Below are 23,250 nucleotides of genomic sequence, written 5' to 3' on the forward strand. Positions count from 1 at the left end.
TGTACATCAGGGTGGATAAAAAAAATAAAAAAAATCAATGACTTTTTTTAAATAAATAATAAATCTGATTTTTTTGATAAAATGCCTTTTGAGGAAAAAACTTATCTAAAGATAAGTTTTATTTAAGATACATTATAGCTCAAAGATATCTCATCATGGAATAGGGATTATAAATTTTAATTCTATAGTATGAGACAATATATTCATGTAATGTTTAAGAAAAGTTTTGTAAATGAGTTCCAATAGTTCATGGATTAGGAACCCAATTTTATGGGATTCCATAGGCTTCTATATAGAAAGATTTTTCTAAATAATCTATCTGCTCAATGGGACTCGGGGCTCAGTCTAGAAGATGCCATCAGAGACACTTAGTTTTGCAGTTCTCAGACTGTGGATTTGTCTCTCCAGAGATAACATGCTTGTTAACAGCAAAAATGTTTTTAAATAAATAGAGGTGAGAAACAACAGACCTCAGCTCTATTGTCCCTCTGCACGTTTGTGTACACCTTATCTCTCTCTAAAAGTGCAAAGTTTCAAAAAGTTCAACGAATATAAGATTGTTGGGGGCAGAATAGATCAGGACAAGGAGAAGAAGTCTGGAGATAAATGTGAGAAGCGAGGGACATACATTTGTTTTGTTAAAATATTCCATGTTTGCTGTGAAGAAAAAAATCCAGAATACTTAATGTTGTTGTTTTAGTTAAATAAAACAATTTAAATGTCTGTCTGGTGATGTTCTCCTCCTAATACAGCATGGCAAGAATATCCTCCAAATATTAATGATTAACCTGTTGAATTGGAGATATTTCACTTCCCAATGACTTCATAAATATCTGCTTCAATTACCTTTGATAAATGAAATAACCAAACAATCATTCATTTCCTTATATAGCTGTAAAACTAATCTGTTTTCAAAATAAATCACTGTTTAAAAATGTTTAGTGTGTACCTTCTAAAAATGAAACCTACATCTATCTCCGAGTTGTGAAGAATATGTATTAAGATTATAACAACCAAGAAGAATGCACTTTTATGTAGAAAACCATGATTAAACTGAGTCTTTCTAACTAGTCATTAAAATCAAATCCACCCTGCTGTACATGACTATCTTCCAGGTTTCCGATAGTAGGGATATAATCCTCTATTAACCCCAATCAGATGCTTAAAAAAAACAACACCTATAAAAACGCTGTACATTTTCAATTACATTTTATAACACTTTTACTCTCAGGGCAAGTATTTATGTTGTCTTATTCTAGATGTTCATTTCACATAACCTGCAGCAGTGTATTGAATAATCTTTTCAAACACATGGCTTCTTATACCAAATCCTGTTCCTCATTATTCTAGCCCAGTTTGTTGTCAATAAACTTTGTGCATCAGTTGAATATCCCACCCCCCCCCCAAAAAAAAATTCCAGTCAACATTCAGGTACAGTTCAAAATACCAACAAGGACACATGCAAACACACATAAATACAGTAGAAACCCAGAAAATAATTTGTTTATTTCTCTTCAACCATATTTTACCAGCCATACAGCCACCTGGTTTCTGGGAGGAAGTCCTGACCTCAGTTTAGCAATTTCAATTACTCAGTTCTATTGTTACAAATTGGTGGAAGTGATTTTGCATGGGGGGAGGGAGGGGGATGGAGACAGAAAATCTGCCAGAATGGAAAGGAGAAGGCGTAGTACTGGCATTTAAGCAGTAACCAGCCTCAGTGCACACTGAAAGTAATAGTTTTGCAAGACAAGTTTGCATCATGCCCTAGTGGGAGCGTTGCCATGTGTCTCAAGTTAATCTCATTTCACACTCTGAGAAGCACTAAGGTAAACAAACAAATTAACCACCATCATATCAGCATTTAAACATATACAGAATCACCTTGTTTAACAGCACAATACAACATTTCTAATAAACTTCTTCTGTTCACAACATATGTGAGGGGTGAAATACTCCCCTTGTAGCATTTTCTTTTTCAATTTCAAACAACGGGCAGTGTTTCTACTATAAGGCTTACAGCATATATTCATTGTCTTTTCTCAATAGCCCTTGGAAATAAGTGGGTGAAAAAAGTCTCTACTGATCACATTAACAAAACAGAATTTAATTTGGCAAATCAGACAGATTTAAAAAAAAAAAAAAAAAAGAGAGACCTCCATCAGGTAACCTTGTCCATACCCCTTGCCAATGCAGGATTATTCAACAGAATATTCTCTAGGGCTTTACATAGTTCCATGGTTTGAATTATCTAAAACTAGACTATCACCAAAAAGAAATGGAGTACTTGCGGCACCTTAGAGACTAAAATTTATTTGAGCATAAGCTTTCGTGAGCTACAGCTCACTTCATCAGATGCATTCAGTGGAAAATACAGTAGGGAGATTTATATACACACACAGAGATCATACACACTGTAAGGAAAGTGATCACTTAAGATGAGCTATTACCAGCAGGAGGCCGGGGGGGGGGGGGAGAAAACCTTTTGTAGTTATAATCAAGTGGGCCATTTCCAGCAGTTGACAAGAACGTCTGAAGAACAGTGGGGGAAGGGGAGGGGGACAACATGGGGAAATAGTTATACTTTGTGTAATGACCCATCCATTCCCAGTCTCTATTCAAGCCTAAATTAATTGTATCCAGTTTGCAAATTAATTCCAATTCAACAGTCTCTTGTTGGAGTCTGTTTTTGAAGGTTTTTTTTTGTTGAAGAATAGCCACTTTTAGGTCTGTAATCGAGTGACTGGAGAGACTGAAGTGTTCTCCAACTGGTTTTTGCATGTTATAATTCTGGACATCTGATTTGTGTCCATTTATTCTTTTACGTAGAGACTGTCTAGTTTGACCAATGTACATGGCAGAGGGGCATTGCTGGCACATGATGGCATATCACATTGGTAGATGTGCAAGTGAACGAGCCTCTGATAGTGTGGCTGATGTGATTAGGCCCTATGATGGTGTCCCCTGAATAGATATGTGGACAGAGTTGGCAACAGGCTTTGTTGCAAGGATAGGTTCCTGGGTTAGTGGTTCTGTTGTGTGCTGTGTGGTTGCTGGTGAGTATTTGCTTCAGGTTGGGGGCCTGTCTCCCAAGATCTGTGAGAGTGATGGGTCGTCCTTCAGGATAGGTTGTAGATCCTTGATGATGCGTTGGAGAGGTTTTAGTTGGGGGCTGAAGGTGACGGCTAGTGGCGTTCTGTTATTTTCTTTGTTGGGCCTGTCCTGTAGTCGGTGACTTCTGGGTACTCTTCTGGCTCTGTCAATCTGTTTCTTCACTTCAGCAGGTGGGTATTGTAGTTGTAGGAATGCATGATAGAGATCTTGTAGGTGTTTGTCTCTGTCTGAGGGGATGGAGCAAAACGCGGTTATACCGTAGAGCTTGGCTGTAGACAATGGATCGTGTGGTGTGATCTGGGTGAAACTGGAGGCATGCAGGTAGGAATAGCGGTCAGTAGGTTTCCGGTATAGGGTGGTGTTTCTGTGACCATCGCTTATTAGCACCGTAGTGTCCAGGAAGTGGATCTCTTGTGTGGACTGGTCCAGGCTGAGGTTGATGGTGGGATGGAAATTGTTGAAATCATGGTGGAATTCCTCAAGGGCTTCTTTTCCATGGGTCCAGATGATGATGTCATCAATGTAGCGCAAATAGAGTAGGGGCATTAGGGGATGAGAGCTGAGGAAGCATTGTTCTTTTTGTAGTGTTGGTAGGAAGGTCTCTGTGGGTTAGTATTCCTTGAGTCGGAGAAGTCGAAAATAGGATTCTAGGTCACCACAGAACTGTATCATATTCATGGGGGCGGAAGGGCAAAATGAGAGGCTCCGAGATAGCCCAGCAAAAGAATCTGTCCTAAGAGTATAGTTGGATAGATTAACAATATTGCTGGGTGGGTTAAGGGAACCACTGTTGTGGCTCCTTGTGGCATGTAGTAGTTTAGTGTCCTTTTTCTTTTGTAGAGGAGCAAAGTGTGTGTTGTAAATGGCTTGTCTAATTTCTGTAAAGTCCAGCCACGAGGAAGTTTGTGTAGAAGGTTGTTTTTTTATGAGAGTATCCAGTTTTGAGAGCTCATTCTTAATCTTGCCCTGTTTGCTGTAGAGGATGTTGATCAGGTGGTCTGCAGTTTCTTTGAGAGTACGTGGCACAAGCTGTCAGCATGACACAGTTATTTTCCACTGAATGCATCCAATGAAGTGAGCTGTAGCTCACGAAAGCTTATGCTCAAATAAATTTGTTAGTCTCTAAGGTGCCACAAGTACTCCTTTTCTTTTTGTGAATACAGACTAACACGGCTGCTACTCTGAAACTAGACTATCACCATTTCCCCTGGGAGACTATTCCACAGTCTCTTAGGCCTCACATTTAGAAAGTGGTTTCTGGTTTCTAGCCTCAGGTTTTCCTTTGTTTATCCAATTATACCTAATTGGAATCACCCTGAACAATTTCTAAACCTCCTTTTAATGATCCTAAGTTCCTTAGTCATCTTTTAGCCAAGTTACACATAAAGATAGTATCTTTGATCAAAAGTCACTCTCTCCAGTACCTTTTTTTAGTTTTGTTAACTAAAGCAAATCTTTCATAATTCTCACTTGCAAAGTGCACTGTAGAAAGTCTCTGGGTTTACTGCGGTTGCCCAAAGATTCCTCAAATTTTTTGGCATAGATGTAAGCTAGAAAAACATTCTGAATATTAGAGTTCATTTGCATGCTACACATTCCACCCTGAAGCAAAGTTGCTATAGCCTATACTGCCACTGTATGTATTGATCTGACTTATAAAATGGCCCTGCCACATAGCTCATATCACAGCCTTTTAGACAGAAGCAGGGTTACCCTTCTACATAGCTTACTTATACCAGTCTTAGAGGCTGCATCTGTAGTAAGAAATTTTGTACCCATAATACAAAATCATTTTCCAGCAATGGTGCAAGTGCTAATGTAAAACAGAACTCATGTGTTTTCAGCCCTGTGTTATAGAAACCTACTCATTCACCTTTTTAGAACTTATCAGTCTTACCCAACAATCTAACTATGATGTGGCAGGCTAATGTGAGCATGCTAGATTTAAAAAAAAAAAAAAAAAAATTCTATACTAAAATCTTCCACACGTGGCCAGTTCTGCAGTCTATTAGTAATTTGGCTTTTCAGTCCAGGTTTTTCACTCCCAAGGCCAGCAGGCAAGGGCTGAGAGTGTTAGGGTGACAGTGGACTCAGGCAAGGGGACGAAGGAAGTGTCATGCATTTCTCAAGTGACTCATTTTGGCCACTGAAGGAGGGGCATTGACAGGCTCCAAATGGAAACGCATTCAGTTTTTCTCACCTAGAAAGATGATGGACACAGACATGGAACACTGAAGACCCAAGGGACGATCCTCAGCTAGTGTAAACTGCCATGGCTCCATCGAAGTCAATTATCTATAAAATTGGACTTCAGTGAAACTATGACAATTTACACGAGCTGAGGATCTCCTCTGAGGGTATAAAGTTTGGGAAATTAGGAGCATCTCCGAGCTCCAATCAGGGATGTGCAATTTTTTCCCCTCAAACAAAAAAAACTATAGCCCTACGCAAACGTTTGGCATTCTAAAGCTGTTCCCAGAAGACAAAAGGTTTTGCATTAAATAGAGCTTAACATTCATAAAGGAGCAGTCTAGCTCTTTTAGATGGACCATGATTGCATGAATTCCAGACTTTCACTAGTGAATCTAAAATCAGTGAATTAAGGGAAAGGTAATATTTCATATGGGACCTCCGTTTCATAACCTATTTGTGTTTCTTTTCTACTATAGCTCCATAAAGGTTTTAAGTGCCTTTCTTGATACTCTTGTGTACACTGCTGCAAACACACACACAAAAGGCTCATCATAACACCAATATATCAAAAGTAAGTTTTTATTTTGTGCACTAGATCATTTATTAGGAAGAGCGCCCTAAGTACATGGGTAGTAATGAAATCACAAACAACATGAGTTTCAGTTATAAACCTATTTGAAATCTGATGTGATCTCTTACTAAACAATAACTTACACTGTAGGTTGTAAAATATGAAACAACCAGGGTTTGAACAGAAAGAGTATCACAATAGCAACACTAAACACTATTCTCATTCTCAATCCTACCAAGTTCACCAATTCACTCACTAAGTTCTTTAAAAATTATATGTACCAGCTCAAATTATCTATATGGAATAGGAATGCTACACTGTAAAGAGACAGCAAGTTCCAAGAGACATGCCTGCAATGAGATCATTCCAGCACAGATGCCTGCAGATAGACAGCAACAAGGGAAAGTGGGATAACGCAAGTTTCAAAATAAATGGATGGTTTATCTTTAAATTCTCGCACACAAACCACAATATCAAGAAATAACTTTTTAAAAAGTAATCTTTTCTCCTTCCATGTAACAATCCTTTCATTTCTTCTGCACTGGCAAAACTTGCAGCCCAAGTTTGGGAAAGGACAAGATCTCACTGGGAGATGTGGGGTTGAAAGACACCAAGGACTACATCCACAAAAGGGTACTTGAGACTCAACTTTACAGTGTCTAATGTTTAAGTTCTTTGCCACCAAGCGGAAGCCACAGCCCTGAGTCAGGTGCCCAGGCTCCCTATGCAAGCCTACCAATGGAATCCAGAGAAGTTAGCAAACTGAGTGGGCAGTCACCTAAAATAGCCAACAGGAAATGCTGAGAAAGGGTGTGTGCCCTAAGCCTTGCCCCTTACAGGGAGTTGGGTGCCTACCAGGAGATGCCTCTCTCTACTTAGGATTCTCAACCGTGAAAAACTCTCCTGAAGTTAGGCACTAGGTCAGTCCTTTCCCATAAAAAATGGCAGCACAGGTCTTATACCCCATAGCCCAGGGGTTAGCCTACTTATAACCCATAGCCCATTCACCCAAAATGTGGGAGACCTGGGTTCAAATACCTACTCTGCCTGACTTAGAGCAGGAAATTGAACACAGGTCTCCCCTCCTTGAGGGGCACCCTAACCGCTGGGCTTTTTTAAAAAGAGACATACAAAACACTGCTCTAGTCATTTTTCATGTTGGCCAACTAGACACATAGGTTTAAAGGAGAAAAGCTAAGCTCCAGTTAATAGACTACATTCATGTTTGTTCTACTAAACTTAAACTTCTGACAAAGGAAAGAATTACACAGCATCCAAGTGGAGTCAATGAGTCAGTTCTTGGACGTCAGCACAGAACATGTGCAGGCTGATCCTGACACCAGTTGCCCAAAGAAACAGAAGAGGAGAGAAACCTAAATTATGCAATCATTTAGGGGCTTACTCTGAAACATTTGTTCATGCAGAGTCCTTACAAAAGTAGCCTCAATAAAGTCAGTGAGACTAGTCAAGGCTCAATTCTACTTAAGCACATGAAAAATAATCTCACTGAATGATATTGAACTCTATGAGATTACCTATGTGCTTGAAAGAAAGCATATGAGAGTTTGCAGGACTGGGACCCAAATATATTGGGATTGTCAGATCCAACCATTATTTTATAAACAGAAACGTTTTTTATTGCTCCCATTTTTTTATATTATTTTTAAATAAACCCACATCAGTAGGCACTGTTTCCAGTGCATCTAGGTCAACTGAAAACTAGGAAAATATTTCTGGTGTACAATGACATAAGAACGGCCATACTGGGTCAGATCATCTAGTCCAGTATCCTGTCTTCCGACAATGGCCAACGCCAGGTGTTTCAGAGGGAATGAACAAAACAGGTAATCATCAAGTGATCCATCCTGTTGCCCCTTCACAGCTTTACTGAGTGCAGCAGTGTGAGAAAAGCCAACCCTTTTAGGTCAACAGCATTCCTCCAATTACAAAGGCACCTTGTGAACAGGGATGCCCAGAGTTCAATCTAGAAATCGTACTACACTAGAGCATAGCCATGTTATTACAACTATTTCACAAGATAAATAAACCTTCCTTTGCTGGAAGGGTAGCACACAAAAATGCTAATAACTAAAATATTTTTTCTGCCATTACTAGGCATAACAAAATATTTAAAGGATTAGGTGAAACACTGAAGAAAATATATTACTGAACCTTTTCAACTATTTGTGACTAAGCATATATACACTTTTATTAAAAGCAGACTATGTTGCACTGTATAACTATTTCAAACTCTGTGAACCTTTAGTTCAACACACACATACAATCAGATGGCAATAGTTTTATTTACATTTCATTTTTACTTTGATTTGCATTTTAATTTAACAACACTGTTTCAAAAATGCTATGAAGTTATCTGGGCCAGACACTAAGAAAACTGTGTGCATTTGTATATATACATATGAATGTGTGCACAATGAAACAGAGCTTATTCTACACACTTTCTAAAAGGTTGTCTCTCTCTGGGATCAATTATGGCTACAAATGTTGAGACACTTCCAAATACAGCCCACCATGGCTGCATAAACACACAGAGAAAAAAACAGCAACATGTAAAAACTGGAGGTCCAGTCTAGTATGGTTGAAGCCCCTGGAATGATGTCCAAAATGTCCTTTGACTTCAGTGAAAGATGGATCAGACCTTAGAGATCTAGGTGCAGATCCTCAGTGGATATAAATGTTCAGAGATCCACTGACTTCAAAAAGAGCAATGATAATTTACACCAGCCAAAGACCTGCTCAGCTGCTATCTCAGGGCTAGATCCACAAAGGTATTAAGGTGCTAACGCCCAACATTTAGGTGCCACCAACATTTTCAAAACCATCACTCAGCTGTCTTTCTGTAGGTACCTCATGTCCCCTATATGCGTAAGTCTGCCCCGCACGACATGCGCAAAGCTACCTAAATCCTGACTCCTCCCCACAACTAAAGAGCAGCTCTGAGCCCTAGCTCATGCCAAAGCCCAGACGAGATTGTCATCTTAGGTGTTTTCCCATCCTATCTCCCCAATAGGCTCGATCCAGTACGAGTTCTCAAAGTATACCTACCATATCAGGCCTCACGCAAAAGCCAACCAGAGGAAAGTTATCAGGAATTTTTCATGTGTGTGTTTCCACATAATACTGAACAGCCCCGTGCTTTTAACCTGATCTAACTTAGGCAGAGCACAGACTTGAACTTGCATTTATACAACCCATGATAGAGTCTTAAACATTGGGCTATAGACTACAATGGGATGAAGAGAGAGTCTCTATCTCTCTACCTCTACCTAACTCCAGGAAAGGGTTTAAGCTGAGAATCGCAAGCAGAGATAGGGCTTGACTGATGGGCTGGTGGGAAGCTCTGGGGTGGGGCCAGGGATGAGGAGTTTGGGGTGCAGGCAGGCTTCCCCGGGACTAGGGCCAGAGGACTCCCCCCAGCCTTCTCCCCCCTGCCAGCAGGCAGCACATACCTCTGGGGGAAGGGGCCTCTTTCTCCCCTGCCAGCAGGCAGCACGGAACTCCAGGGGAGGGGCACCTCTCCCCCCTCTGGCAGCAGGGAGCTCTGAGGCAGTGGCCCACAACAGCCCTGGAAGCCACAACTTGCTCCCCTCCCTAGTTCCCGCCCACCCCCAACCTCTCTAGGTTCCTGCTGCGTGGCCCTTTAGAGTTGCAGGGAACTTACAGGGAACTTAGCGAGCTGCACTTAGGGTCAATGGGAGCCGCCACTGGCTCGTGGGCCTTGCAGTGAAGAACACTGCCTTCTGTGGAGGTGAATCCTAAGCCGCATCCTTTTCCTCTGCATCCCACCCTCAGCTAGCTTAGGCAGCTCCTTACTCAGGTTGTTGGCTTCTGTATATCCCCTTCTTGGCACCTAACTCTCTCCATACAATCTATGGGGACCCCAAGCATGTAACTCAGGATTGTGAATTCCACTGGATTGCAGGCAGGGGTGCTGGAACAATTTTTACAGTAGGGATGCTGAAAGCCATTAACCCAAACTGTAATCCCTGTATATAATGGAAATCACTTCAAGCCAGGGGGTGCAACAACACCCCCAGTTCCAGCACCTATAGCGGCAGGGCACCCAGGCATCGCAAAGCCTAAGTCCTCTGTGTGAGTCTAAGCCTGTGGTTCAAGTCTCTGCTCAAGAAACATTTCTACAAAATGAAACACCTTCAAAAGGAAACAGAGACAGACTCATCCCAGAATAGCCTATATAGCTTGGTGATTACGGCACTTCATAATAGGTACGTTCAAGACCCTGCCCCAAAACAGGCATAGTGGACATTCAAACCTGGGTCTCCAACATACCAGATGAGTGCCCTAATCATTAGGCTATTGGGTAAAATAGGACAAGTAGCCCAAAATTCCCAGCCTGCTCACCCTCGCTGTCTTTTGTGTGGTTAGGCATGCTCTGAGTACACCTACCAGTTCAGGCCCTGCAAACGAGATGGGCAGGGGAACGCCTAGTTTGAGAAACCCCTGGCAATTAGGAGTGAGCAAGGACAATGAGCAGCTTAGTGGCAGGATTTTGGTAGCTTTTGCACATCTCCCCCTCTTCACCACCTCCCGGTAGAAATGTAAGCATCTATACAGTTAGGAAGCATCTGAATAGTGGTTTTGTGAATATCAGTGGCGTCTAAATGCCAGATTGGGTGCTTATCTCCCTCTTTAGATACCCAAGTCTCGCTGTTAATCAGCCTATACTGGGGAAGAGTGATACAGTATTTTCACAGAGGTACTGTTTATTAGAGCATGGCAAAATAAAATGTAGTTTTCATTTGACATAGACTGAGGAAATTGAATGGCCTCTTATGGCTTTTTAAAAAGAGAAAAAAGAAAAATATGCTAAAGGTAGTTCTGCACAAAGTCAGTGGGGTTCTGTAAAGGTGCAAGAGATCTGTTTCCATGATTAAGCCTAAATGTGCCTAACTGGACTACCATGAGCAGAATCAGCATCTTGGAACCATTCCAAACCCCTGGGAAAACGGGTTTTATAACAACAAGAGCCTAAGCAATCCAATCCAAACTTTACCAAAAAAGTAAAGTTTAGTAGAAGGGTGTTTAAATGAGTAATGGATTTCCCTTAATTTATGTAAATATTGAGGGTTGTTAAAAAATGCATATTGAGGCTAAAAGCTACTGCTGTAAGTCTCATTAATATAAGATCAACTTGATGCATAATTAAATAATTCCACAGACTACACACTTGGAACGTACTCATACATTTAATAACTTGTGTAAACAGTTGGAAGTTATGGACCAGCAGTTTTAAGTTTGGGTTTTTTGGGCTTTTCAGGCATTATGGAGTGTTTATGTTTGATGTGACTGTATAAATATATAAAGAGATTATTGTTGTTTGTTTTTCAAACAACCATTTAGCCTAAAAACGTTACAGAACTAAACTAAACATTGAAAATGAGAATGACCCATAAGAAAAGCATAAAACTTTCTGGGGAAAAAATGGCTGAAAAAGCATTACAATAGATTAGCAGTTTACTAATCTATCAGAGAAGTTTAGCATAAAAAGTCTGTGTTGAGAAGCCACACAATTTAAATGGCAGGAGAGAGTAAAGGGGGGGGGGGGGAAAGAAAAAAAATCAAGAATTTTTCTTCTTCTTCCTCCTCCAATAGAAAAAGGCTACACCCACACACATAAGAAATATACACTACAGAAAACTTGGCCAAATGAAAGAAAACTGGGAGAAAAAGTTTGTCTGATGTTTATCTCACAGGGTTATGATGAGTTGTCCAAGTTGTTATTTCAGCATCTTCGGAGTTTGGCATGGGTTTATTAGAGATAGGCCAAACGTTTTTAAAAAGGAAAAGAAGGACAGTTTAGAAAGAAAGAAAGAAAGAAAGAAAGAAAGAAAGAAAGTTGCCTAGCTTTGGAGAAGTCTAAGAAAGCCCACGTCATTCGCTCCCGCACTTTTACTGTGTTCCCACGACACTAAAATGGAGCTGTGGTGAAAAACAGCAGCCGCAACAACCCCTGGGCAGCGAGGAATAATTAAACAAGCGCCAGCCGGGAAAGAAAAGCCAGAATGGATTTAAAGCCCCAGGAAGGACGATCGATTTGATCAAACGCCCCTTCAGCGTGGGTCTGCCACGCACTCGAGCACTCACCCCGGCAAGACAGACGCTTTTTAACCTTCGAAAGCCCAGAAGACGGAGAGCAGCGAAGTGACTCACCTTTGCCATGGCTCCTGAGGATCAGTGGGCAGGCAAGCGAGCGTGCAAGGGCCGCCAGGGAGGCAGTGCGCGTCCCGTGTTCCCCCTGGGCAGCTCAGCCTAGTGGAAAGACAAGTTATGCGGAGCCCGGGGCCAAGAGGGCAGCAGCCCGCTGGAGCGTGCGCCGGGTGAAACGAAGCAGGAACCCCGGGCCAACGCCCAGCCCCGGACACCCCCATCGCTCCCGTCTTCCCCGCGCGGAAGGAAGGACGCGTCCAAGGGCTTCAGGGAGACGGAGAGGAGCCCCGCTGCGGCGGCTCTGCGCCCCCTCGGCCGCTCGCCCCCTTACTCACCGCGGGTGTCCCCAGGTACAGACACGAGCCTGGCGCGCTGTAGCTGCTACGGGTTACACGGAGCAACGAAGAGCCTCGGCCCCCGCCACGCCGGCCACGCCCGGTGCTCAGGCCCCGCCCGGCCGGGCTGAGCTCGGCTTGTGCCGCCCGCCGCTGGGCGCCCAGCGAGCTTGCCTCAGGCCGGCTTCGCCTCGCGCGCTGGGCCGAGGGGCCTGCTTCTCTCTGCGTCCTCTCCCCTCCCACTCGGCCACGCTGGGCTCCGACCGAGAGCGGGGCCTCGCGAGTAGCGCTGGGCTTACTTTGCCCCCTACACGGCTGTCTGGGTCAGCTAAGGGAGGAGGCACGCAGGGGCAAGACGGGCAGGCTGGCCTGAGCACGTTGGGTGAGACGGGGCCTGGGCTTTAAAAAACAACTACTAAGCACTATCTGTTTTTCCACCAGATGCATCCGATGAAGTGAGCTGTAGCTCCCGAAAGCTTAGGCTCTAATAAATTTGTTAGTCTCTAAGGTGCCACGAGTCCTCCTTTTCTTTAAGCACTATCAAGTCTTCATGGGTTTTTTTTTTTTTTTTTTTGCTCCTGAATGTCCTCCTTGGGCAAAAGAAAAGGCGGACTTGCGGCACCTTGGAGACTAACAAATTTATTTGAGCCTAAGCTTTCGTGAGCTCCAGCTCGCTCCAGCGGATGCATCCGAATACAGACTAACGCGGCTGCTACTCTGAAACCTGTCTTCTTGGGAAAGCCAAGCACTGGATAGAGCCAGGGTTTCTCAGCCACTGACGACAAGGAGATGGGTCGAGCCTTTAACTTGGGGTCAATGGGAGCCATCACTGGCTCGTGGGCCTTGCCGTGAAGAACACTGCCTTAGCGGATCTGGACCCTAAGCCGCATCCCTTTCTTCTGCATCCCACCCTCCGCTACCTTAGGCAGCTCCTTACTCAGGTTGTTGGCTTCTGTATATCCCCTTCTTGGCACCTAACTCTCCCCATACAATCTATGGGGACCCTGAGCATGTACCCAATCTTTCCTCCCCCGCCTTGTCTGGTGTTGGTAATACATAGGGAGTAACCAATCAAAAATAAGTTTTAAAGAGGCTGACTAAAACCCCTTTCCCCTCCATCTCATGCACAGGTCTTACTGCCTTGTTACTTTGCCAGAAAACACTGGGTAGCCCATACGTACGTTTCTAACGGCAGAAAAAACAACAGAAATGAAAAATATGTTTTGGGCCTTCTTTATATGTCACAAGGAGGCTCACTCACTATTGCCTTTAAATGACAGCCTTCCCATGCTCTGGGAGGTTGCAATTAGCGGTACTTTTCAGAAAACAGACAACAAATGTACTGCTGTGGAATGCTCCACTTTCAAAATAAAGGCCTCAGCCCCAGTCCTGCTCCAGCTGAAGTCAATGGCAAAACTCCCATTAATTTCAGCTGAAGCAGGAGGTGGCCCTATCATCATTATGAACAAGACTTAATAAGCCTGCATTGATTTTTAAAATTTCCCTCTTATTAGTATGACCTAGCCAGAGATTAACTTTCTTTACTCCATATATTGTCTGCCCTGTCTGTGCAATGGAATTGTAAACACTTTGAAGTTACAATGGGTCATTAAGAGGTTGCCTAGTTTCACTATAGTTTAAAAGAAAGGAGTACTTGTGGCACCTTAGAGACTAATAAATTTATTTGAGCATAAGCTTTTGTGAGCTACGGCTCACTTAATCAGATGCATTCAGTGGAAAATACACTGGGGAGATTTATATACATAGAGAACATGAAACAAAGGGTGTTGCCATACACACTGGAAAGTGATCACTTAAGATGAGCTATTATCAGCAGGAGAGCGGGGGTGGGGGCGGGGGCAGGAAGAAAACCTTTTGTAGTGATAATCAAGGTGGGCCATTTCCAGCAGTTGACAAGAACATCTGAGGAACAGGGGGGGAGGGGGAAATAAACATGGGGAAATAATTATACTTTGTGTAATGACCCATCCATTCCCACTCTCTATTCTAGCCTAAATTAATTGTATCCCGTTTGCAAATTAATTCCAATTCAGCAGTCTCTCGTTGGAGTCTGTTTTTGAAGCTTTTTTGTTGAAGGATAGCCACCCTCAGGTCTGTGATCGAGTGACCAGAGAGATTGAAGTGTTCTCTGACTGCTTTTTGAATGTTATAATTCTTGACGTCTTATTTGTGTCCATTTATTCTTTTACGTAGAGACTGTCCATTTTGACCAATGTACATGGCAAAGGGGCATTGCTGCACATGATGGCATATATCACATTGGTAGATGTGCAGGTGAATGAGCCTCTGATAGTGTGGCTGATGTGATTAGGCCCTATGATGGTGTCCCCTGAATAGATATGTGGATAGAGTTGGCAACGGGCTTTGTTACAAGGATAGGTTCCTGGGTTAGTGGTTCTGTTGTGTGGAGTGTGGTTGCTGGTGAGTATTTGCTTCAGGTTGGGGGGCTGACTGTAAGCAAGGACTGGCCTGTCTCCCAAGATCTGTGAGAGTGATGGGTCTCTTTCAACAGAAACTCTCTTGAATTGCTGCTGGACTGCAAGAGGAGGTATGTTCCCTGTTTTTAACCCTGAAAATATATATATTATATAATGCCATTCTTTGGCCATGCTGTCTTAGTAAATAATGGTGCCTATCTTTATTGCAGTGTGATCTGTTTAGCATGAAGCCAGCAACTTTAAGTTGCAGTTCATCACCAGGCCAAGATAAAAAACATTTTTGACTGTAGTTGTGCTTAAAAAACCTGTGGAATACCTGAAGTTATTAGGATATTTTTTCCCCTCCCACAACATACATTTCAGCTTTTTTGCTGTAAATGGGTCTCTCTTACACAAAAGACACAAGAGCTAGGTTCTCACAATTTTTTTTATTTAAAAGACATACAGCTCCTTGAAAACAAACCAAGATGCTCCATTTAAAAAAAAAACAAAAAAAAAAAACTTTAAGCTCCCTTAAGGGCCAGAGATCTTTTAACAGAAATACAGATAGTCACAAAGCCCTTTTCAATAGATATTTTTTTTTAATTTATAGCTACCAAGTTTTATATTGCATGTTTGGCCCCTCACCATTTTCTAACTTAATCCTTTTAGATTGCTTACAAATAGCCTTTTTCTTAAGCAGGGTTCTGTAACTTTTTGTGCAGACCAGACGGTCAATATAATGCTCTAAGCAGGCGTCTTCTGGTTTGGTCATTTTCTGTAAAATGTGGTCAGGGTCTCCACTGAATTGCACAGCATTTATCAAGGGCACCCCTTGCGCTAAATGTTCTTGGGTTAGGCACAGACATTGCATAGCATAACCTATGGCAATAACAGTGTTTAATAAGCTTTCCAAACACAGCTCAGCACACAGGCCCCAGAGCTTGCAGTTTATATCCACTGAAGTCCAAGTCGCACAGTCATGGTGCTGCTGGCCTGGTGCATCTATGACACAGCCCTCACAATCTTCAAAAAGCTTTTCCCTAAGACAGTGATTAAGAACAGCATAAACAGCAACACATACAATAGTCTGCATGACTTTTTTACGCTCACGACATGGCACTGGCTCAGTCAGTTCCATGCCAAGCTTCCTCCTAAACTCCTCATAGCCGTCATCCTCGGAGTCCTCTTCAACATTTTGTATCGGCGTGGAGCAAAAACAAGGTGGGCCTGGTTCATCTTCGCTGCTTGATGCAACGCTGTCCAGGGTCTCCGGGTCCTCTAGAAAGGCATCGTCAAACTATCGAGAGATTTTTTTTTTCTTTTTCAGAAAAGAAACAGTGTAATCACCCTCCCTGCTTGGTTTTTGATTTACACAATCCCTGGTTCCTAGTCCCCCTTGCACCCCCAACCCTCGACTGTCCCTTCTTAAACATTCATTTACCTGAGCGTTGTCTTTTCCGTTCATCTTGTCCACTAGTGACTCCCCCACGCTGCGATTGCCTTCCTCCTCCTCCAGGGGGAACAAGAGGCCATCACACTCATCAGGGTGCCTCGCAAGCCGCTGGGTTTGGGTTCCAGCGTATCCATCAATTTCTGGGCCAAAGGGCTCCCCTCAGTCGCCCCCTCCTCCTCCTCGGAACTCTCACTGATGTAGTGGTTTCTCTGCGGTTTGTCGAAGACCCTTGGGGCTAAAACAAAGGCCGAAGTTCTCACCGGGGTGGTGAAGGAGTCCATGTTTCCACGATTTCTAAAATGCGCTCTTGGTAAAAGATGGCCTCTTCTGCCTGACGCTGGGACTAATGGGGTGATGGTGCTGTGCTCTGATTGGCAGAGGGGTCAAACGCCCCTCTCCTGGGAGGTTCACCCCATCCCAGAACCTGCCCTATTTTGGTCAAATCTGCTCTCAGGGCGGCCTGATTAGTAGAGGTTGGTGGGAGGAGTTGTTAGAGGGGTCATACGACCCACTTCCGGAGAGGACAGCCCGCCCCGGAACTCGCCCTGGTGGGTCAAATCTCCTCTTTGGGCAGTCCTACAGGGGCAAAACCCATCCTGATTGGTAGAGGGAAGTGGGAGGAGTTGTTAGAGGGGGGGTCACATGACACACCTTGCTTCTGGTCATGTGGCAGCCTTGACCCCGGAAGTAATACCCCATGGGGCAGGCCTTCTGGTGAAGGGGTCAAGGGTCAATGGGTGGGGCCTAAGGGGTCAAGGGGAGGGGTTGGGTTTGATTGACAGTAGGGCCCTTATTCTACTTTGTCTCTTATTCACAGGACACATGCACATGATATTTGTGAAGTGTTTGAGCACTTTGTAAAAGGTAGAAAATGAATGGCAACTCCAAAAGCTCACAACACAATTTAAATGCCATCTATGCTTGGCTTTGTGAATCTACAAGCTGGACAAAATACAAGACAATTAAAATATTTGCTTACCTGCTTCCTGAAGCTAATTAGAGTGTCATAACCCGTTGTAGGACACACTTCTAGGACTGCTTCTAAATAGGGAACTGGTTATTGAAGTGGCAGACTACAGATTTGCAGACTAACCACACAAGATGAAGTAGGCAACACTCATCCATCTCCGTAACCAGAGACGATGTTAGAATTAATGAGCCCAGACTTTCTCCATTGGCAGTCACCCCCTCCTGCTGCGTCAGCACAGACAGACACCCACAGAGCAGATGTCAGTGAAAGAGCGGGAATGGGCAACACATCGATAATAATGATAAGCATTTAATTTATAAAATGTTTCCTCCCCATCCTGATGCTAACAACACTCTTTAAACAATTTAAGAGCAATTGCAGGCCTGGTCTACACTAGGAGAATAGGTTGGTTTAACTACATCGTTTAGCAGTATGAAGAATCCGCAACCCTGAGCTATGTAGTTAAGTTGACTTAAGTCTCTGTGTAGACAGCACTAAGCCAACGAAAGAATTCTTCCGACAACCTAGCAACCGCCTCTCAGGGAGATTGATTACCCTCACCACTGGGAGAGTCTTTCCTGTCAGCATAGGTAGTGTGGACACTGAGGCACTACACAGTGGCACACCTGTAGTGTTTTAAGTGTAGATAAGCCCTAAATCACACTGGGCTGAAATCCATGAGGTGCAGAGTAAATCACTATCAAATATAAGTGATGTGAGTTCAAAGAAATGTCACTTTATTGGTAAGTCTCTTAACACCCCTGATGAAAGAACAGCAGAAAAATGAGCATTCATTGCTACTTGCTATAAGTATGACAGATCAGAAAGAAGCAAATACAAAGCTACCACAGGGAAAAAGCAACAACTGAATTTAGTGGAACTATGCCAGTTTATATCAGCTAAGGATGTGGCCCATATATTTTTATTTCAACAGACTATAAAAAGAAATTATCAGAGGAATTATGGGTCCTCCATTGGAATAGGAGTTTAAGGCTCCTTTGTCCATCCAAAGTACATATCAGTCCCCCTTTACTGTAGTAGTATCATGTTAATTCTCACCACGCCCCTTTGAAGTAGGGAAGTGCTATTATCCTCCTTTTACAGATGGAGGACCGAGACAAAGAGGCTAAGTGGCTTGCATAAAATTGCAGGGAACTGAATCCAGGTCTCCCAAGTCCCAGGCTAGCACCCTGACCACTAGATCAACGTTTCACCTTGTCTGCTGCTGAAGGGGCCTGAGTGTAACTGGCCCGTGATTTACACCCTGCTTTACCATCATTAGAAGTTCTCTGAATATGTTAAAGTAAGAAGCACTCTTGCATCTACAATCCTGTTGCATACTCTTCAAATTCTAGGGCCTGCCCTCACTCACACTGCATGTGCACTGACTTCAATGGGGTTACTCCAGATTTACACCATTGTAAATGAGCGCACACGCAGGCCCATAAAAGTACAAGTGAGCATAGTGGTGCTTAATAATGAGTAAATAAGTTTGGAAGCAACACCAGAGAAACTTTAACACATTATTTGTAACAATTAGATGTACTTAATCAACTGGTAAATCTCACTAAATTTGAGAAGTCAGCTGTAGTAAGTAGAAAGGACCGTCTCTGTTCTGTAAAGCACCTAGCACACTTCTAGGCATTGCTGAAATAAATATACAGGACTAGATTCTGCTACTGTTTCATAGGGCATGCCTGCCCTGTAGCACCCTGCTGGCTAAGCATAGCTCTACAGGCACTCCCTGCCACTGTTTCCTTCCTTCAGCATCCCCAGTAAAACAAGTTACAAACAATCTTAACCCTTTCTAGGGTAGGCAAAGGGCAACTAAAAAGTCACAACAAAAAAGGTTCTTCCACTCTTTAGGGGCTTCTCCTCAGCCCACGCATTCCCTTTCTGTGCTACCTTTGAGAATCTTTTAGGCTCTAGGGTAGAGCACTCAGGCAGCCCCCAGCTGGTTCTACTGCAGTACCATCCTCAACCCCTGCTGGGCTCTGTTGCCTGCTTCCTTCCATGTGCTGGTATAGAGAGGCTGGTTCCCCTACAGTACCCAGCCACCTATAAACCCTGACTGAGGGCCTTCCTCAGGAGCCAGCCTGCCTACACTCTGTGATTCTACACCCCAGCGTGAGCACTCGCAGACCTTTGTATGAGGCCCAGGTGTCCATTGAGTTGTCACCTGACCCTCTTATCCCCATGCCTTCAGGCTGGCAAGCGGCTAATTAATAATGACACAGGTGGATCCCGCTTCATCTCCTCTTAAAAGAGCCAGTCACTCTTTACACACCGAGTAATATCTTATTCCACAAATCGTCTCTTTGAATTCAAGGGGACTGTGTGAGAAGTAAGGTGCTACTCATCGTAAGGGTAGCAGAATCTGGTTCAAAATGAAAATGACTCCAGCAAAAATATCATAAAAACAAACTGAGGTTACAATCCTTCTAAGTGCTGCATGTCACTGAAGACAATGGAAACAGGGTACTCAGCAGTGGGTCTCAAAGAACACCCTGTATAGTGCACCAGATGCTCTCGGAGTCCAAAATGGTTGTGGTGATCAAATTAAATTGTGTGGTTGTACCCCATAATTTTATCTAGTGCGACATTACTGTAGCTAGGTTTAGAAAGATTACATTGCAGGCTGTGGAAAAAATAATAGGTGCGCATCTGTTTGACGGAGGCCGGGTGAATCAGCAACTTTGGACTTTGCATCCGGGACACAGGAAATGACTGCAAGTTCATTCCACTTTTAGAAAATGCCTAGCTTACTAACTCCTTGATTTTAAGTTACTTGTAAAAGACCATGTTAAATTTGACCTATTTTACTTAGGCTACTAAAGTGCCCAGATCTCAGTATAAACCTGTTCTCTATCATATGTAAATATTCACACCACTGAGCCACTGCATTCAAAGGAAAAACTAGGAAGGTTGAGCACTTGAACCACATCTTAGAGAGGCAGTAGGTTCCTGGAGTTTGGTGACAGCTAGTTTGCATCTGACCACAGGAGGAAGTGAAAAATCCCAGGAACTCACAGAGATCTTACAGCTACATTTTTCTCCATCTGCATCAGGCAATATTCTGCACAGCCATTAGGAATAGGAAACACTCCTTCCTGCCTCAGATACAATATGTCCCACACAATGCCCTGTACAGAATTTATTAGCCCTGTTTGGAATGATGGTGTGCATAGAACAACCATACAGAGAGCCCCTGTACATCATGGAGTGGTTCCTGCACCAGCCAGATTAGTGCAAGTGAATTCCAGTGAGGGTGGACAAAAGAGACTTATTTGGATCCAGAGGCCAAGTAATCCTCATAACATGTGCACCTGCTGTTCTAGACTCCCAATCAACCCCTGTTTAATCCTTGTTCAGGTTCTCAAATCCTGTTTTCACAGGCTTTATGCAAAGAGTAGTGCATTTCATCCTATCTGAATATTCATCAGTTGCATCTCCTCATATGATTCTTATACATAGGCACTCAGGCACACCCACAGTACATCAATGAGTCATCCAGCACCATTTATGCATTGTAGATATGCAAAAAGGGAATTTGTGCTGAATCCATGCTACTGTCAACAGCTGCATGATTATTGGTTTTCTTTAGTTTGGACTCCACTGAAGTTTATGCCCTTGGCTACTGATGTAGTGTTACAATATAATTTGTGAGATGACAGAATGATTTTCCTACAGACTAGCGTGACTGGCAAAACCACACAGTTAGAACATTGAGCACACACTCCTCACGAGCCCCTGAAAAGAAATTTTAGGTGCTCCAACTCGATACAGACAAACAGTTTAGTATAAAGAAAAGGAGTACTTGTGGCACCTTAGAGACTAACAAATTTATTAGAGCATAAGCTTTCGTGAGCTACAGCTCACTTCATCGGAATGCATCCGATGAAGTGAGCTGTAGCTCACGAAAGCTTATGCTCTAATAAATTTGTTAGTCTCTAAGGTGCCACAAGTACTCCTTTTCTTTTTGCGAATACAGACTAACACGGCTACTCTGAAACCTGTCATTATGCAGTTTAGTATAAGTATCTCTATTATGACTGGGACCTGTTACAAATTCAGGCAAACGACTACAGCTAAGCAAAGGGACTCAGGGTTGTGGAGGGGAATAGGGAAGTGAAAAGATGAAAGCATTTAACCATTGACATGTTGAAATCCATTCTGTTATTTAAATGTAAATGATTTTTTAATTTTTACAAAGTGGTACCAATTATGCTTCTTTTTGGAAAAGGAGACAGCTAGTGACAGGTTGTGGGTTTGGGACTTGCAAACCTGTTTATGGAAAATGGATGTTACATTTTCTAAAATGTAGTTTTAAATTGCAGATCTCAAGATTGTTATTTATCATTGTCAAAGGGAGAGACTGATACATAGTGGTACAATTGAATATAAGTATGAGCACAGTATGAATACAGGCAAACTTTAATTGCTAGGAATACAAAAGATTTGCACACTGGCTGCCTTTTCTAAGTAGTTTATGAAACAGCAGTAATGTGCTCAAGCAGGTCTTGTAGGAGTATCCTATAATTATTCATTTTTCTTTTATCAACACATTCCACACTCTCACTGTCTTTTTGTCCAAAGTCAGAACACTTAGATTATCCCATCCAGCAGCACTTACATTATGGGCTGGCACTAATAAATATCATGTCAGTGCTTTCAATATTCTTTGTGGGAACTTATGATTAATAGTTCTAGAGTTGGAAAATGGAGGATGTGTTTGCTTATCAGATCTATTCAGTGTATCAATATTTGATTCCAAAATGTTTGTATTTGGGGGCATTCCCACTTCTATGCAAAGTCATCTGTAGCACAGTATGCTGTTTAGTACACAGTCCATGGAAAGATTCTCCACTTTACTCAGTTTGGTCAGCCAGTAGAATTGGTCACATTCATAGGGTGTGGCTACACTTGCAGATGTAGAGCGCTGTGAGTTAAACCAGCCCTCAGAGAGCGCAGTAGGGAAAGCGCTGCAGGGTGTTCACGCTGTCAGATTCAAGCGCACTGGCGTGGCCACATTAGCAGCTCTTGCAACGCCACACAGAGCAGTGCATTATGGTAGCTATCCCAGCGTTCAAGTCGCTGCAACATGCTTTTCAAATGTGGGGTGGGTGGAGTGTGACAGGGAGTGTGTTGTGTGTATGCAGGGCTGGATTACTGAATAGGCAGACTAAGTACGTGCTTAGGGCACCAGCAAAGCAGGGGGCACCAAAAAAATGAGATTTTTTTAAAATTTGATATTTCAAAAAAAGCACTGAAGTAGTCATCATGGGAAAAATCAGAACTTTGTTAGACTTCCTTACACTCCACTACACACTCTTCCCCTGTTTTTCTGTTCTCTTTTTATTATCCCCACCTAAACCAGGGGGGCATCCTACTAATGTAGATCAAAATAATGTGAGGAAATCAGATCCTGTCATGTATTGCAATAAATTTATGTTTTATTATTGATATATTCTTCTGAGTTATATGTACTTGATTCATTTTTTCCTTCTTATGTATATATATTATAAAAATAGTGTACGTTGTATAATTTGGATTTTTTTAAAGTTCAGATAACTGAGATAAGGGGCAGGATGAAACGTAACCAACTGAGTGGAGCACAGAAACATAAACTGGTGGAAAAAAAGAAACAAAAAACTAGTGAAATTTTCCAAAATCTTCCAAAGCTGACATCACTTTTACAAAGTGAATCCATCAGAAGCAACATCTTCTCTCAGTAGCACAGACATCGTTCCAAAACCTGTAGGTGTTTCAGAGACTGACCCTTCTTCTATTGGTGAAACAAACACCATTCCAGAACATGTGGATGTGTCAGAGACTGTATTTGATCATCCTACTCATCGTGGTATAACAGGAGTAGGATTGTTCTAGAAGGTGTGGATGTGTCAGAGACTGAACCTGCTCATGCTGTAAATAATAGGAGAAAAGATCCTGGTATGTGGGTTGATTTCAATACCGATGATGTAGCT

General features: G+C 42.8%; 2 protein-coding genes across 2 annotated transcripts in view; both read right to left on the reverse strand.

Annotated features, from left to right (window-relative positions):
• Positions 1 to 12,710, reverse strand: part of ANXA5 (annexin A5) — a 46,962-nt gene extending 34,252 nt beyond the window's left edge. Inside the window, exons 1-2 of the mRNA XM_038398741.2 lie at positions 12,403 to 12,710; positions 12,071 to 12,169 (exon numbers count right to left, since the gene is read on the reverse strand). Coding sequence (XP_038254669.1) covers positions 12,071 to 12,079 — 9 coding nt within the window. The 5' untranslated portion in view covers positions 12,080 to 12,169; positions 12,403 to 12,710. The remainder of the gene's footprint in view (positions 1 to 12,070; positions 12,170 to 12,402) is intronic.
• A 2,482-nt stretch (positions 12,711 to 15,192) lies between these two features.
• On the reverse strand, positions 15,193 to 16,950 carry LOC119854896. Its single transcript, XM_038400105.2, has 2 exons — positions 16,285 to 16,950; positions 15,193 to 16,140 (listed from the first exon to the last, which is right to left on the reverse strand). The coding sequence occupies exons 1-2, from the start codon at positions 16,306 to 16,308 to the stop codon at positions 15,454 to 15,456; spliced, it is 711 nt and encodes a 236-aa protein (XP_038256033.1). The 5' UTR covers positions 16,309 to 16,950; the 3' UTR covers positions 15,193 to 15,453.
• Positions 16,951 to 23,250: the final 6,300 nt, after the last annotated feature.

The sequence above is a fragment of the Dermochelys coriacea genome, chromosome 4 (genome assembly GCF_009764565.3).
Source record: "Dermochelys coriacea isolate rDerCor1 chromosome 4, rDerCor1.pri.v4, whole genome shotgun sequence".
NCBI classification, from domain to species: Eukaryota; Metazoa; Chordata; order Testudines; family Dermochelyidae; genus Dermochelys; species Dermochelys coriacea.

What these genes read in the sequence shown, in the direction of transcription:
- LOC119854896 (XM_038400105.2), bottom strand. Translation starts at nt 16,308, where the DNA reads ATGAACGGAAAAGACAACGCTCAG. An exon ending in ACGGAAAAGACAACGCTCAG is followed by an intron (nt 16,141 to 16,284) that starts GTAAATGAATGT and finishes ATCTCTCGATAG; the next exon opens with TTTGACGATGCCTTTCTAGA.